Source organism: Periplaneta americana, chromosome 2, assembly GCF_040183065.1.
Source record: "Periplaneta americana isolate PAMFEO1 chromosome 2, P.americana_PAMFEO1_priV1, whole genome shotgun sequence".
In the NCBI taxonomy this organism is placed as follows: Eukaryota; Metazoa; Arthropoda; class Insecta; order Blattodea; family Blattidae; genus Periplaneta; species Periplaneta americana.
Window position 1 is genome coordinate 150,347,360 of NC_091118.1, and position 19,039 is coordinate 150,366,398.

Sequence of the window (19,039 nt, forward strand, 5' to 3'; positions counted from 1 at the left end):
GTAAAAGGAAATTCGAGAATGCAATGGACTAACGTTTATTTATATATTTTTAATATGAGGTTCATCATTATGTTTATTATAATAAAATTAGAAAATAATAGGTTGATTGCAATTAGACTGAGTTTCTGAATAATACTTTTATAAGCTTATACCCTTGTTTTCACTAAGAATTATATCAAATTTTATTTGAATCTTAGTATAATAACGAAATTTATTTTTACACAGATTACCCTTATTTACGTTTTCCGAAAAATTAAAAAGTACGTCTGTTATTTTAATCCTTTCTTTATTAATCCGAAATCAAAAGCCGTAAGGAAGAGCAGAAGGTAAATTAGCTTGGTAATTATTTAAATAATTAATAACGATTATTATTGCGTAACCAAAGTTTCTTTGCTGTCTTCACCTAATTCGGCTTCTATTTCATTATCATGAATTTTTATTTTCAAATCTATTACCATCGCGAAATGTATCACTGCCTCATGTAGCGTCCTATAGGCCTATTACATTAGTTTCTTTTTTCGGTTCCGTAAATTTCTTATTTTCATCCACTATGTTCGTTCCCCATGGTATATATTACTGTCTCAATATACCTACGATTAGGTCTACATTATCTGGCAAATATTACATTGTTGGTTATTAATTTTATTTATTTTATTTATTTTATTTCAAAGCTAGCCTTCTTATGGGTATTACAAAGGCGGTTGTTTTTTTTTCTACGACTATTCGTGCTAAAATAAACTCGTAATTGTACTGAGAAATAGGCCTACATTTCTGCTTATGGGTTTATTTACAGAGAGCTGGGATTAAAACATTTCTTATCATAGTAATAATAAATAATTACATTATTCTGTATTATGTCCATGTTTAAATTTGATATCGTTAATATGTGTAAAATTGTATTATTACGCTTATGAGGTAGTTTCCTTACGTAAAATGTAAAGAAATTATTAACAAATGCATGTTTATTTTAGCCTGTTTGCAAATAATGATATTGCATTTCAGTAGATAGGTTAAAAATCATTATTCTAAAGCATACTACTTCAAGAAACTTAACAATATTAATTTAAATAAAGAAACACAATTTCTCTATAAAAGTTCTACACTTAACACGATTCAGTTTAGACTTCTCACGAAATGAGAAAAATTTAGATCATTGGCAGTGAAGAGAGAAACTGTAGGACACTTTTCACCAAATACTTCGATATCTTACGCCTATGTCACTCTCAAATTACTTCATTAATACCATAAAAACATGCTATCTTGTGTGAATTCGCTTTCAGTTTAAACAGAAGGTTAAATAATTCTTCAAATAATATTCACAAAAATTTGGCTAGGTATAAATCAATAAAATCGTATAGCTAGGTAGGCCTACTGGTATCAATTTGATTTTGAAGTTCCTACCTGCTGGTTTGGGGACGTTCCTCTTGACCTGCATCCACTTGTAGGTTGGCACCGCAGAAGTTGTCTGCTGTTGCTGCTGCTGTTGAACCAAGTGGTGGTGGTGATGATGGTGATGATGTCCCGGGTTCTGGTGGTGCATGTGATGATGTAGCGGATGGTGGTGGAAGCTTCCCGTACCACTGGAAGTCCCCATCATAACAGTACCATTACCTGCACCTACTCCCGTGCTTGCAGAATGCATTTGGTGTTGGTGCATCTCTGATAGAAGTTGGTGGCATGGCTCTTCTTTGTAGTGCCGGTGATGGATGCTGTGGTATTCCCCGGATATCGGTGGTGGACTCTGGTGGTGGTGCTGTGTCAGTACAGGAGAATATTGTGTTGTTTCTGTTGTATCCGAGGAGGCTGTAGAGTGGTGCATATAATTCCCACCGCTGACATAACCTTCCTGCTGGTTAATTTGATGATGGTGGTGATGGTTGACGTGGTGTGGGAGTATCTCTTCATGTTGGTGACTTCCTTGGTGGACAATTTCTTCATGGTGATGGTGATTCTTTGCTGGGTAGTTGATGGATGTTGACGGGTAGAGCACTGTGTGGTGTTCTGGCTGGTGAGAAGGCGGTGTCATGGTGTTGTGGTGGTGCGGGTGGTGGTAAGTTTGTGTGCTCGGTGTCCCGTAGTCAAGGTTGGTGTAGCTGAGTCCATTATCGGATGTGATAATTACATTATCTTCGTGGTGATGGGGCGATACCACAGAAGAATCTTGGGTATGATGCTGGTGTAGCCCTCCAGAATTGTTGTAGTAAGATCCAGATGCGGAAACAGAGTTCTCTGCCGTCGGATTTGCAGATGGAGAAGGAGAACTCTGTTCATTGCTGCAGGTATCGCTGCTGTGGCTACTGGCATGCAATCCTTGGTTACTCGAGTTTGTAGATGGGTTGTACGTGTCGACGGACACCTGGGAGCTGTAATACGGTGCAGCGTGGTGAAAGTGGTGATCTGGAGGTGTCGTAGCTGTCGTTGACGAGTAAGAGGGCGCCATATCTGTAGAAGTGTAATGATGTATAACAGAAGATCCGTGATGATGAAGATGGTTGTTGTGATGATTGTGGTGATTATTTGTAGACCCAACTTGATGGTAACTGCTAAAGGTGTCAGTTGTATTACACATTCCGTACATACCAATGTTCATCATCATCATTTTTGCGACACAAAAATATTTTAAATAGTTTATTGACGCATAATATTATGGCCTACATTTCCTTCGCTTTCAACTCCGATATCAGCAAAATTCCTCGCCGCTGAACGGAACTCCATTACAACCGAATTTTATTGCGTGTTACGTCCAGTAGATTATTCGGTTGCGTGTTTCGCATATTATTTCATCTGTAGTCTATGTTTCAAGAACGTTTTCTGTTCAAGTTCTTCAGTGACTTCGATTTTTTTTAAAGCTATTTTACTGTATACAGGTTACATCGAAGTTTGACATTACACTGAAGAGAATGTATCTAATTTGTAGTGTGGTCTTTGGTGACGTTGTTGAACAAATATTTACCGCGTTACAATGAAGGGCATATGGTGTTGATTATGAATAATTTATTCCCACGCTTCGCGCTGTTTTCGAAGTCCCATTGCATGCCAACACTTGTCTGTCCCTTAGCACGCGCCAGTGGCTTAATTAAAAGAATCAATATTTGTTTTGAGTACGCGAGCTGCTGTGTACGTATTGTGAAAGGCGACTTAATAGTTCAGTTGTCGTGACCAAGTACCATTCTCTCGGAAATAAACTCCCGTGTTTTTGTTTTACATCGAGTGTTGCAGGAAAATAATTGTTCCACTCCGTCTATTAACTATGGAAACTATTTCAGTTAACTGCAATATTGAAGTCTTTCACACACACCAACAACCACAAAGAAGTAAAAATGTGTAAGTTTAGAAACGTGTTTTTTTTTCTAGAAATGTTAAGTTGTAAAATCAGAAATTCATATGTGTTCTCTTGAACTTTCGCAGTAAGCAAACTTTTTTTACTTTACAAATTATTTAATGTGTCATTTTCTTGCAGTCACTTCACTTACAACACTTGACAGTAACATTACTTACTATAGTTTTCACTTAAGTCGCTTTATATTAACACCGTGTTCGCCTAAAAGTTGAGTCACATAACTAATATTCACTTATGCCACTTTACGAAAGCACATTGACTTTGAATACCCGCAGAAACGGTGATCACATCTTGCAGTGTGCAGCTGTTTTCTCTGTCTGAACTATGTTAGAACATTGACAACAAGTTCTTGTACGTGTGAGAAATAAAAGAGTGGTCCTGTGATTGTGATACAGCAGGGGGAACCTCTCTCCCACTCCCGTCACGTGATATAATGGTGGGTGGATCTCTAGCCAATCGGAAACCTCGTCTTACACTATGAGATGTCCAGTGTCCACATGATGGATTGGTTGCATTTTACTTATTTTTCATTTCTTTCTTTTTTTTTTATCTTTTCAATCCTCTTCTGGAAAAAGTTGAGTACACAATAGAAAAGGTTTTCCTTTTTTTATTCGGGAAATGCATGTGTCAGCTGATAGCGTGGAGGCCACTCCCCCTTATTCCTTTCACTTCTTGACATTCTAGTTCGATTGTGATTTTCAAACTTCTCACGTAGTTCCAATCTCTCTGACGTGTCCAGGCAACGCAACTGAAAGCATTAAATCAAACAAGAAATAAGGTTCTAAGTGTAATGACATCAATCTAAATTTTGCAATTACAAATATAGAAAAAGAATAATGTTAGAACAACTGCTTAGGCTATATACTAAAAAAAAACACATCTCACTTAAGTATCAAGTCTTTAGTGACATATTAACATTTTCATATTTAACCTTCGTTCGAGAATTAAATACGTTTTTAGACTTTGAAATGAAGTGGTTAAGAACTATGGATTAAAATTAAAATTGTAGACCCTAGTTTTCAAAATCCTACGAATTTATGGAAGCACATCTTACTATTGCTGACTCGGTTTATGGATAAACATTTTTATCGCAACTGGATTTCACGGATTACATGTAATTTATTGCAATAACATTCTTACTTATGTAACCCTACTTCTATACTACACCACTTATTCTTAAATTTTGCAAATAATTATCCTTTTGGATCTGAAGTAGTAGTCTAATACTCTATTTAAAATTCTATTTTGTGTTAATATTTAGTTACATACTTTGCAGAAAATCCACACATTTCAATACGGTTGGAAAAAATATAAATCTCCATTTCATTCATATCTTAATATCAACATTTATATTCGCTCTTAAAAGATACAGATACTATAAACGTAATTTTACATGCTACCATAACGGAAAATTATGGTTTTCTAAATAGTTTTGGATATGAAAAATAGGCCTTTTCTGGACATCGTGAAACGAAGTCACCTAGGCCTACTTTATTGCACATTTAATGGCTAAGTCTAAATTACATCACTTGTTACTATAGAAACAAAATTTTGTTTCTATTATGGACAGAAATCACTTTAGTCGCTGCCCATTGTTATCCAGCACTTCTGAATGGGACCGATATTGCGAAGTCAGAAGACAAATAGTTCAATGAATTTTTTTTCAACGTAGCCAGCCATTAGAAAGAAAAAATACAGTACATAAAATAATGTAACAAGTATACACAGCAATAACTTTGAAACCAATTAACATATTTTTATTCTGTTTGCTTTGTGAGATTAACAGATAGTGGGAGTTTTGTTACACAGTTTCTACATGTGCGTTTCTGGTTGCCCGTGCAATGTCTAATCGAAAGTTAATTTCGTTCCAAGTTTTTTTAAACATAACTGGTGAGATCGTAAGGAAGAGGAAGGAAAGAGCCGAAGATGCTTCCGAAGGACTTTGTGGATAGTCGATTGTGGAATTTTATAATTCTTGTAATGCACGACGAATATACTTTGTTGGAAAACTTCATTTATTGCTGCAACTTGAGCTTCAGGTACACTCGATCTTCCTGTAGGTTTTGCCTTTTCTGCACTACCAGTTTGCATAAGTTTCTAATACCATAACCGAATATCAAGTCTAGAAGGTGCATGACGATTAGGTCTATTGTAGATTCTCCTATAATTTCTTTGAACCTTTGTTGTTGAATTAGTCTGAATTAACCATTCTATCTAACGAGCTTTGTGTTCTAAATTCGCCATTTTCATAAAAATGAGACATACTGAAAAAATGTCACATAGGTCTAGCTCAAGCTAGGAATAAAATCTCTCAACTTTTGCTAACATCTTACAATAATCATAATTCAATTATTCTGATCATGTTATTAGATATTTTGATATTATTTTATTACATTATTTTATGTACACGGTGTATATTTCTATTAATGTTAAAAATCGAATCATTACCTTGTGTAATCTACTAGAGATTCTATTCACTTTGGGTAGGATATGTTTTTATTGTGAGAGGAAAATAAAATATTTCTTCTAGAAAATATATCTTATTGCTACGGCAATATACCATAAATAGAATTATGAATGCAACTTAATATGAAACATGTAAATTTTTGCACTAGTGTCACTTCGATACTCGCCTACTGCTAGTGCTGAGATCTTTTCCACTAGAACAAAAATGTTCCACTTTTCACACAAGTTACATAAATATGTATAGGCTTTCATAGAAATGACAATTTAAAAACTTTTAAATTGGTCTCTAAATCATTATGTGGTTCAGTTTATCTTTTTTAAATTAAATGTGAACAATCTGTTTCTACAGTGCTTTAAATCCTCGGTTTTTCTGAACCGACGCTTGCGAGGTGCGGTGCCCACAAATCCGGACTACACGAGAGATAGCGAGTGGTTTCCATAGCTGCGAGGTGCGAAGTCACCTCGCACCTTGCATGCGTCGGTTCAGAAAACCAAGGCTTTAATTTGTACTCATTCATAAATGGGCTAATAGATAAATTATCACAATTATTTGGTATATTTTACTTTGAATTTTCAGTCGTTAACTTGCAGATTGATATACCCAAAGAACATAACTGGAGCGGTATCTATATACTAATGCTAAAAATAAATATCTCTAATTAATGCATATAAATTTCCTAAACCTATTGTTCGCTATATTTTTAATAAGAAACTTTTATCATGTTCGAACTACATACGGATTTAATTTTGGAAGTGTATGCCTAACTCTCGTTGGCTGAAAGATAAATACTAGTCTACCGGTACTTTTGAATGAATAGGTCCTGCATTGAGGTTACAAATTTGTCAATAGAACTGAGTACAAAGGAATTTTAATAAATTTTATTGTATTGCCAACATGTTTATTTCTTTTTCAATGCACAAACATAAGAGTGGAGAAGGTATGATATTGTTAGAAATAAAGCATCAGAATTTTATTAATTAAATTTGACTAGTCAATAAATATGACAATTATATTTCCGAACAGTTGAAAATGCTTGGTTTTTTATGTTCCACTTTTCACACAAGTTACATAAATACCTATATATAAATTTCAATTGTAATTTCCCGAAATCTTTGAAGCTTCATTTTGTGATAATTTTAAATATTTAGCCATATATCTTGCAAAACCATAACAAATCTTTAAAATCTTTATGAAAGTAATAGTTTTATTTGGTACACCAACCACATTATTGTACCTTCAATTTGATACTCATTCAATATGTTAGTTGATTCATGATTTTAAGTATTGGATATGGTGAATCTCTTTTAATAATAGCACTTACTAAATCAATTTGTCAAATACAAATGTAGGCCTTTATAAGTAGGCTAAAACATAGCCTATTATTAAATTGTAAAAATATTTAATTTTTAGTGTATAGATGCAAAACTGATATTTCAGACTAATAGAATATTACAGTTGCATTAAATGACAGTTTTATTTAGCACAAATATTTAGAAACACTAATACAAATTTGATACGGAGGTAGTAAAACATTAGTTAATATTTCGGATAGAAAGCGAATGTAGCTTACAGAACGCAAACATCGAATTGGCTAATTCATTGTTTCTTTAAGCAAATTAAAACTTAATTCTGCATTAGGCCTATATTTTATAAAGCTTATACTTGTTTATGGTTTTTAAGGAACCCGGAGGTTCATTGCCGCTCTCACATAAACCCCGCCATCGGTCCCTAGCTCATATGACTTTTAATTTAACGCAATTTATTAAAAATAAATGAATCAGGCTTTAATTTTCTAAAGACATTCTTAAACTTATCATAAAATTAGCCCAATTAATTTCCTGTTGTATTACAAGTTGCAGCCTAAAATTGTGTATTTTGTAAACTTAAAATTTCTTTGGGTTAGTACAACAATAATAATATTGATGATGATGATGATGATGATGATGATGATGATGATGAAGATGATGATGATGATGATGATGATGATGATAATGATAATAGTAGTGATGGTGGTGTTAGTGGTATAAATAATTTGTTATATTTGTTTATTTATTATGATATTATTAATTCCTTTTCCGGATTATGTTAAGCTGTAGGGCTTCTGTAAGTCGGAATTCTTTATCACCTATGATAGGGTAATACACGTGAATAATCATCGGCACTTCCGAATTTTGGCGTGAATCAGAAACATCAGTACATCATACTTCTAACCCTCTCATTAGTGTGGCCTGGTGGATGCTGAAGCAACTGGCTACGGACTATAAGGGTTCAATATCGAGTGTCGGCGAATTTTTTTTTCTTATCAAACTTTCAGAACGGCCTGGAGGTCCACTCAGCCTCCTATACAGTTGAATACTGGAGATTAAATGGCGGTCGGGGAATGATCCTGACCACATCACCTCATTCGAGTACAGAGGTCACGAAACAATGATGCTATGACTTGTGTTCCCATGCGCCTACATGGAGCCTGAAGGGAAAACCTTTGCCTTTACCGTTTATTTCGGTAAGGGATTCCTTGTAACCCATGAATATACGAAAGAGATATCTGAATTTTACTTTTCTTCAAAACAAAATTATGTCAAGGTTCTTCCTAACGTCATTAAAAATTCTTTGTTGGCGGTCGGAGTTCAATTTTGGGAATCTCAGCGTAGTAACCAGAAGGTAGGCTATTTATATGACTCATAATGGGCCTAATAATAATAATAATAATAATAATAATAATAATAATAATAATAATAATAATAATAATAATAAATTACGAGCGAGTTGGCTCAAACGGTAGAGTTTGAGACTTGTATTCCAGAGGTCCCGGATTCAAACTTCGTGGCCGGTCAATCTGACTTGGGTTTTTTCATGGTTTCCCTCAGTTACAAAGGCAAATGCCGGATTGAAAATTTACTTGCCATCATTCATCACCGCCTCAATCACCAATATCCTAAACATTAATAAAAATCTAAAACAATTATGTGAACACAAGCCATCTACAACACACAATAGAAACAGGAACTCGACAATATAACAACGGCCTAGTGTTTCTACCAACAAATTCTAACACGCGATATGAGTACAGATGTTAAAGCATATATAAATAAACTTAAAAAAAGATAATAATATTATTGATAACAATATTACAATAATAGTAATAACAGTAATAATAATAGTGTTTAATAAAGATATGATGATAGAAATTGGATTAATCTTTCACAGGATAGGGACCGATGGCGGGCTTATGTGAGGACGGCAATGAACCTCCAGGTTCCTTAAAAGCCATAAATAATAATAATAATAATAATAATAATAATAATAATAATAATAATAATAATAATAATGATATAGGATGTTTAGTAAATTTTCTATTTTACAACAAATATTTTGAGAATATGCAATTAAATTTAAATCGTTAATGAAAAATTATGAGGTATTTTGAAGTTTTATATTTAATATATTCGTCTTTTTGCCGTATATATTTTTTTCTGGACTACATTTTGATTATTTTAATTGTAGCTACTCTTCATGTATTGAAATAATATAAGCCAATTTAAATCGTAAGAAAAATTCAGCGCCAGTAGTCAGCAGCCACTTATTATGTGTTTTTGAATACCTATGTCCATAAGAATATTTACGAGTATATGGTCGAATGTTTAAATGATTATTGTGTATTTGAAGATGTTATAGTTTTGCAACGTATCAGAAGTTACTGCACTGAATTAACTGTTTTTATAGATGCAGACTTTTATTGCTACCATTTTGATAAGAAGTTGTTAAACAATTTAATAATTTCGCGAATTTTTTCCTTGTAGTTCTGTATCAGCACTTTTATATTCCACTCTCGTGTCCTAAACTCAAATTAGTGACGTATTCTTGCGTGTGTGTATGTATACGACGCCTAAATTCAAGCCTGCAAGGTAGTGCTTTATCGGTATCGGGCAACAGATTTTTCTTGTTATAAAACCGATATCAGTTTCATGGTGTCCCATTTTTGCACTAGAACGTTAAGTTTTATTTCCAGCTTTATAAATGGATACAGAAATTCCACAATATTCAGTTTGCACGTGTCGCATGTTTTCGAAGGCCTACTATGCCTGTATTGCAATGTGTCTGTAAGTTTAATTTTCGTGTGTTTCTTTATATTTATATTAGACCACTGGTCTGTGCTTTGCATATCAGAATAATATTTGAGATAGCTAGTATATAAGCATGTAATTACAGTAGGTAGTCTGTCAATATCCGTGAAAATGTATTACAATGCATTTATGAGCCTACAGAAAAGACATACTACAGACTACTTTGTGATCTACTTATCTTTTGATGAAGGATAGGTGGAGCGGAGGTTGTTAGAGGACGAAATCGAAAGTGAAATGACAGGCAGACCAGGAATACTGAACAGATGGACGAAATATGTAGAACAGTTATATGAGACAGGAAATCATCCAGATGACTTAGCTATAGAAGACGAAGCAGCTGTATCAGAAGACGAAAAAGGATTTTCTATTTTAAGGGAAGAAGTTGAACTAGCGCTTAAGGAAATGAAGAATGAGAAATCAACAGGAGTTGATGGAATCCCCATTGAATTAGTTAAATGCTTGAGTGAAGACAAGAAGGAAATTCTATCACTATGCAACGAAATATATGAGAAAGGCGAATGGCCTGAAGATTTTACGGAGAGTGTGTTGATTCCAGTACCGAAGAAAACTAATGCCAAGAAATGTAACGAATTCAGAACTCTCAGCCTGATATCACACTCGACGAAGATTCTTCTGCGAATACTGAATCGATGTTTAGTCTATATTCTAAGATGGAAGAACAGTTGGAAGAAAGCAGTTTGGCTTCAGGAAAGGAAAAGGTACGAGAGATGAAATTGGACTTCTACAAACAATCGGCGAAAGATACGTAGAGAAAAATAAGGAAGTGTATGTAGGCCTAGTGTTTGTGGACCTAGAACAAGTGTTTGATGGAGTGGATTGGAATAAACTGATGGGGTTCCTAAAGAAAATTGGTGTGGATTGGAAAGAGAGGAGGCTGTTCAGTAACCTTTATTTGAAACAACGAGTGAAAGTCAGGATAGGAGAAAAAATGTCAGAAGGAAGTGAAATAGGGAGAGGAATATGACAAGGATGCCCTTTATCACCTACCTGTTCAACATCTACTTGGAGCATTTAGTGAAGAACTGTTTTCAGAACATGGGAGGAGTGGTAGTAGGAGGAAGAAGAAAAATGTGTATAAGATTTGCTGATGATATGTCGTTAGCAGAAGAGAAGATGATGCTAAGGTATATGCTACTGAAGCTAACTGACGTGAGCAGTATGGAATGAAGATTTTATTTTAGTACGTTATTTTACGACGCTTTATCAACATCTCAGGTCATTTAGCGTCTGAATGATGAAGGTGATAATGCTGGTGAAATGGGAATGAAGATGAATGCCAACAAGACGAAGACCATGGTCATAGGAAGAAAAGTAAAGAAGGTAAACTTGCGAATTCTAAATGAGGCAGTAGAGCAAATGGACAGCTTCAAATATTTGGAATGTACTATAAGCAGTAACATGAGCTGCTGCCGAGAAGTCAAAAGGAGAATAGCAATGGCAAAGGAAGCTTTTAATAGAAAAAGGAGCATCTTCTGCGGACCTCTGGAGAAAGAATTAAGGAAGAGACTAGTAAAGTGCTTTGTGTGGAGTGTAGCATTGTATGAAGCAGAAACATGGACATTACGACGAAATGAAGAGAAGTGAATAGAAGCATTTGAAATGTTGATATGGAGAAGGCTGGAGCGTGTGAAGTGGACAGACAGAATAAGAAACGAAGCTGTGTTGGTAAGAGTGGATGAAGAAATAATTATGCTGAAACTTATCAGAAAGAGGAAAATGAATTGGCTGGGTCACTGGTTGAGAAGAAACTGTCTTGTGAAGGATGCACTGGAAGGAATGGTGAACGAGAGAAGAGTTCGGGGCAGAAGAAGATACCTGATGATAGACGACATTAAGATATATATGGATCATATGAGGAGACAAAGAGGAAGGTAGAAAATAGGAAAGACTGAAGAATGCTGTGTTTGTAGTGAAAGAACTGCCCTTTGGCAGAACACTATGAATGAATGAATCAAACTCTATACTGTATATACCGGTTGTGTAAATTTTTCTCAAACATGAATGTTCTGATTATTTGAAATATGTTTAGTTCAATCTCATTTAGAGCCTACTAATTTTTGAGAGAGTGAATGTGATTCCTATTATATCCAAACGCGATAGATGTGTGTACATTATAGTCCGCCTCTGCACAGCTGTTTTAAACTGGGAAGTTGGTAGTAGTATTTTGTGAGCAAGAGGTTCTCTCAGCTGCTCCACGGAGCTTTCAGTTGTCCGGGCCTGACTTTAGATAACGTGGGACTGGCAAAAGACGAGTAACAAATAGATGCCCCAAAATAATTCTTCCGAATTTAATATGGTTTATTTCGGGAAAATATGTAGGCCTAAGCTGTAGGAACGCTGTCTCGGTAGACAACTAATATCTCTTGTAACTTAGTAGGTCTATTAAGCTCACACATGGCTATTGTTGAAAAGTGGCATTGTTATAAAACGGCGCTCTAGAATCCTCAGAGACCTTCTTATGTACTGACAGTAAAATATGAGGACTATTCATTTTTCACCATTTCACTTCCACCATTACGTGGGTGATAATGTCAGCGGGAATGCCCATCTCCCTCACTGTTTGATTTACTGTTGCACTACCGAAGATCAAAATTTCATGAGGTGGCCTCCGTACTCACCCGACTTAACCTTCTTGTGATTTTTTTCTATGGATGTACATGAAGGACGATGTTTACGTTACAACATTTGCCAATAACCTGTAGGAGCTACGGCATTGTATCACAGCTGCAGTGCAGGCGATAGATAGTGCGCGAAGTGTGGAAGGAATTGGAATATCGCTTAGATCAGGCCTACAGAACCTGTAAGTAGGGGAAATACGATTTCAGCTTCACTCCACTTCTATTGGGGATGATCGACTTATGCGTAGAGTTGTTGATATTATTTGCGTGTGGATGGTTCATCAGTGGCGGCATTGTAATTTGCAAAAAGAGTTGTAATAAAGTCATTGTATTTATAATGCGTTATGTCGTTTCAAGGTTTACGATTATACTTGATTTTCTGTCGGCAGTTTCTTTGAGGTTTCTTTGCACCTAGCCTGCTCTAGATTTTCCAAAACTTTCTTCGTATCATCACCTACGGAAACATAAATTTGTACCATTTAAGTAAGGAATCTTGAAAGTTAATATAGATGCCACTATTCATACTTACTTACTTACTTACTGGCTTTTAAGGAACCCGGAGGTTCATTGCCGCCCCCACATAAGCCCGCCATTGGTCCCTATCCTGAGCAACATTAATCCATTCTCTATCATATTCCACCTCCCTCAAATCCATTTTAATATTATCTTCCCATCTACGTCTCGGCCTCCCTAAAGGTCTTTTTCCCTCCAGCCTCCTAACTAACACTCTATATGCATTTGTGGATTCGCCCATACGTGCTACATGCCCTGCCCATCTCACACGTCCGGATTTTATGTTCCTAATTATGTCAGGTGAAGAATACAATGCGTGCAGTTCTGTGTTGTGTAACTTTCTCCATTCTCCTGTAACTTCATCCCTCTTTGCCCCAAATATTTTCCTAAGCACCTTATTCTCAAACACCCTTAACCTATGTTCCTCTCTCAAAGTGAGAGTCCAAGTTTCACAACCATATAGAACAACCGGTAATATAACTGTTTTATAAATTATAACTTTCAGATTTTTTGACAGCAGACTGGATGATAAAAGCTTCTCAACGGAATAATAACAGGCATTTCCCATATTTATTCTGTGTTTAATTTCCTCCCGAGTATCATTTATATTTGTTACTGTTGCTCCAAGATATATGAACTTCTCCACCTCTTCAAAAGATAAATTTCCAATTTTTATATTTCCATTTCGTACAATATTCTCGTCACGAGACATAATCATATAGTTTGCCTTTTCGGGATTTACTTCCAAACGTATCTCTTTATATTTGCTTCCAGTAAAATTCCCGTGTTTTCCCTAATCGTTTGTGGATTTTCTCCTAACATATTCACGCCATCCGCATAGACAAGCAGCTGATGTGACCCGTTCAATTTAAAACCCTCTCTGTTATCCTGGACTTTGCTAATGCCATACTCTAGAGCAAAGTTAAAAAGTTAAGGTGATAGTGCATCTCCTTGCTTTAGCCCACAGGGAATTGGAAACGCATCTGACAGAAACTGACCTATACGAACTCTGCTGTAGTTTCACTGAGACACATTTTAATTAATCGAACTATGTGACTATTCATTTCAATATAAAATGAACTCAACGAGTGATGTCCTTAATTTAACAGTATATAAATAAATAATGAATATACAGTTCGTAATAATGAACTTACTCGAAAGTTTGTCTATTCCATAATTCTTAATATGGGCTTTGTTGAAATGCCGTTTAATATTGAAATGACGAGTAGAAAAAAATTGCATGGGACACAGTAAACAAGCAATTTTTTCGTCTTCAACAACAAAATAATCATATTCTCATTTTCTTTGGAAGTAGTATTTCTTCACGGGTTTAGATTTTGCCATGTTCCAGTTCTCTTCAAACTACAGCACACGTAGTAAGTAGGCCTACCTGCCGCCGCGAGGATGAATGTTAATATAGCCGAGCTCAACTATATAGAACGCTATGACCACACTGGTAGAAATGGTGGGTGGGGTAGAAGGGGTACGAAGACAGTCGCTCTGAGGAGCTACAGTTCTAGATGTATGCCGTGTGACCAGAAGTTCACCTATTGTGAACTTGTAATGTATCAAACAAAACTTGGAGAGATTGCGTGTCTATTGGCACTCACTGCATTAATAGTTACGGAGATGTACTGTGAAATCGGAGTGGTTGTTTTGGGAGTGGAAATATTGCTCTGTAAACCTGTAGGGATTCGAACCCGTGCCCACTAAGTTTTCAGCCGGAAATACGACCACAGTGAAAGCGGACTGCGTTGCCAGAAGCAATACATGGAAACTCAAAACAGAAGGCTAAAAATAGCAATAAACGCTTTAATTAATTTTCTGCGAACTGCATAGTGAAGGTAACACAAAATGCAACAAAAGCTAGAAGTGCGGTGGGAGTGACATTGCGGCGCGCTACCTCGAGGGACTGAGCCCACTATTTTAATTAAGGCAGAGTGCGAAGCATTAGAGAGAAAAATTAATTTTTTCTCTCCCGGTATTGATCCCTGACCCTGCCACTTCATGGTTGATTGCTGTTAATTTAGCTAAAATTATGAACAATGATAAAGTAACACAATAAATATAATTATGTAATAATAATAAATACCTAAACATAATACAATGCAGTAGGATGGAACGTTAAGTTGCAACTTTTAGCTTACATTACGAGGAGACTAAAGAATCCTCCTTGTCTCTCTATATATATATATATATAATTTGAACTGGTAATGGAAATTACGGAAAAACGACTGAACGGATTTTAATAAATGACCCCTTATTTTGAAGCTTGGAACTCAATTTTTTTTTTTTCAGAAAAATAGTAGTTTTCAGTGAAATGTCAATTTTTCAACATAAGTTTCCTATTTTCCAAAATCCATCTGTCGTCAGTTTTGAGAACTAGCTAATTGCATTTCAGAATAAAACAAAACACACACTACAGTAAACAATATTACACGAAGGCCATGATCTGCAAGAATGCTGACATATTTAGAGCTCAAATTAAATTGGTTATTAAAAACTTAACTTATTAAAATAATTTATAGGTTCGATTCTGTGGTGTATAATTTTCTGGGTACAGCTGTGTATTGGATATTAAAAACTACAAAACTTGAGGGGGTTTGATGACATTATCAAAGTGGGCTGACAACCGTCAAGCAACCAACATTGAGGTCTGTGGATATAGAGGGAAAAATTGGATCGGTGTTGGGTAGAGTTCCCGGGTAGCTCAGTTGGGAGAGCGTTGGTACGTTTAACCAAAGGTCCCGGGTTCGATACCCGGCCCCGGAACAATTTTTCCCTCGAAATTATTCAAATTATCTCATTGTTGTTATTATTATTATTATTATTATTATTATTGCTATTATTATTATTATTATCACTATTTCTTACTAATGTTTATTATTGTCACACTAACATTATTTATCCAACTTTCATTATTTACTTTCATGTTGTTTTATGGTCTAGATAATAATGTAATAACTATGTAACCAATTGTATTCAGTTAGAATTAGAGTCTGGCTGGGCGGAAGAGAAGTCCTACTGGCCTTAGCTCTGCCAGATTAAATAAATAAATTATTAAATATTATTATTATTATTATTATTATTATTATTATTATTATTATTATTATTACTAAGAAAGATTTTATTAGAGATCTTAGTGTCTTACTTGATTCTAAACTATATTTCCATGATCATGTGCAATATATTTATAACTATTCATTAAGAATGCTTGGTCTAATTAAATCTATAACTTATTCTTTTTCTACTCCTATGTCTTTTAATTTTATACTATACATTGGTTAGATCCGAGCTTGAATATGCATCTGTTGTATGGAACTCCTTAACTTCCATTGACTCGGCTAAATTGGAGAATATTCAAGGAAAATTTATTTCCTTGTGTTCTTATAGATTTTTACCTAATTCCGATTATAAGTATGAGGATAACTGCAAATATTTTAATTGCTATAGTTTATTTACCAGACGTCAAGATCTTAATTATTTTTTTTGTAAAGTCGTTAAGGGTGAAATTGATTGTGAATCATTCATAAGCAATATCAGTTTTCGTATTCCTGCTAAGAGTTTAAAATTTCATAAAAAATTTTATAATATAGATTCTAAATCTCTCTCTACGGTCTGCAGATGTATAAAATATGCTAATTTGCATGGATTCAACTTGGATCCATTTAATGTGTAGTGTAAACTTTTGAAGTTTTTATGTTAGTTGTTATTTTATGCCTTTTGTTTAGTTATGTATTGTAATATTATTCTCGTCATTTTGTATATCTTTGTAATACCATTTATATGATTCCATTCTTAATTTATATGATTCCATTAATTCATTTACAATTATCATTTTATTTAATTGCCATTATTTTAATACTTATTCCATTGTACTGTTATTGTAATTTATATAATTGCTAATGTTTTTGTTATACTATCTTTGTGCTGAACTGTAATTGGCCACTGGCTGTTGTACAGCACATTAAATATAAGTAAATAAATAAAATAAGTAAATTATTGTTGTTGTATAAGAGACCTTGGTGTATTAATCGACAATAAATTATATTTCCACAACCACATTGAATACTTACATAATCATGCAATAAGAATGTTAGGAATAATATGGGCAATTACTTATTCTTTTTCTACATCCGACTCTCTTTAAATGCTATACTACACATTAGTGAGATCAATCTCAATTATCATATGTAGTTTGGAACTCTATTACAGCTAAAGATTCGGCTAAATTGGAAAATATTCAAAGGAAATTTATATAATTATGTTCGTAGATTTCTGTTTAATAATTCCGGGTACAACTATGAGCTAAAATGCGAGTACTTTAAATGTCGATGCTTTCATGCTAGACGTCCGGAAATCGATTACTTATTCTTATGTAAGATCCTTATAGGTGACATTAACTGTGAATCTTTCTTAAGTAGTGTCAGCTTTCGTAAACCGATGAAGGACATGAGACTGCACAAACTTTTGTATTTTAGAAATTCTAAATTTCTCTCTCCGGTCTCCAGATGCATTAAAAATACTAACTTGCATGTACAGCTCATGCATTCTGTCAAGACACTCGCGATATGCAGTACGGGAACAACGTTTCTGTGAAGAGGGTAGGAGTAGAAGGGAAGGTCCGGCAAAAACTAACCCATTCCCCTATAATTCGTAAGTAGACTCATCCGATCTCTTGCGCAGCTCTGTAGGAAGAGTGGGGGAGTGTCTGGACATAATGCATGCGCTGTATGTGATTTCGAGCCATTCAATGTATAGAAGTAGTCTGTTAGGTCATGGCAATGTCATTTGCTTTTATATTACAATATTTGAAAACTTTTCTACACAAAATTGTAATATTTTCTGTAATGTTTAACTTCTTACTATAAATTTACCTTTATTGTTTGTTTAAATTAACCATTGCAAAACATGTTTGTTTTTATTGCCACTCTTATAGCTATAGTTAATTTCTATCATTGTAGTTCAATTTATTATTGTATTAATTGTAACACTATGCTGGACTTTTATTGGCCAATGGCAATTGTCCAGCACATAAATAAATAAATAAATAAATAAATAAATAAATGAATAAGTAAATAAGTAAATAAGTAAGTAAATAAGTAAATAAGTAAATAAATAAGTAAATACATACATAAATAAACACATAAATAAATAAATATATAAATAAATAAATAAATAAATAAATAATCAGCATATTATTAGCTGTCACTCTCTTCAACGGGACTGACGCAACCGCTAAATTATCTGAGGAGAATGACATGAAAATTAATGTTTCCATATCTTGTCATAATCTTTATGAGAAAACTACTTCTCTTAAATTCCACTGTTGCTTAAATATTATTCAAATTAACATAACATAACAAATTGTATCAATGTTTTTTAAGTTTTCTCCAAGAATAAACTTTATTTTCGCAAGCATAGGGTTATACATTTCATAATCATGCCATTAGAATGTTGCATCTAATACGGTTCACTGTTCTTTCTCTACATTGATTCACTTTTAAGAAGGGCGAAGTTACAGGAGGATGGAGAAAGTTACACAACACAGAACTGCACGCATTGTATTCTTCACCTGACATAATTAGGAACATTAAATCCAGATGTTTGAAATGAACAGGGCATGTAGCCAGTATGGGTTAATCCAGAAATGCGTATAGAGTAGTGGTCGTCAGCACTCGCTGAAATGGGTAACGGGTAAGTGGTGCAACGAAATATACACCCTCGTGCAGAAGGGAGAGGTAGAAAACATACTCGACCAGCAGCCACGGGTGCAAGCTGGTGCTGTAAGATACCTGTGGGTAAGAGACGCTAGCCCGAGAGTGCACTGTGCTGATGACCGCTGATATAGAGTGTTAATTGGGAGACCCAAGGGAAAAAGACTTTTGGGGAGGCCGAGACGTAGATGGAAGGATAATATTAAAATAAATTTGAGGGAGGTGGGATATGATGGTAG

General features: G+C 34.7%; 1 protein-coding gene across 1 annotated transcript in view; it reads right to left on the bottom strand.

The window, feature by feature from the left end:
• LOC138694705 (homeobox protein Hox-A1-like) overlaps positions 1–19,039 on the bottom strand; it is a 211,330-nt gene that overhangs the window by 183,233 nt on the left and 9,058 nt on the right. Inside the window, exon 2 of the mRNA XM_069818695.1 lies at positions 1,402–4,088. Within this exon, the coding sequence (XP_069674796.1) occupies positions 1,402–2,599 (1,198 nt within the window). The 5' untranslated portion in view covers positions 2,600–4,088. The remainder of the gene's footprint in view (positions 1–1,401; positions 4,089–19,039) is intronic.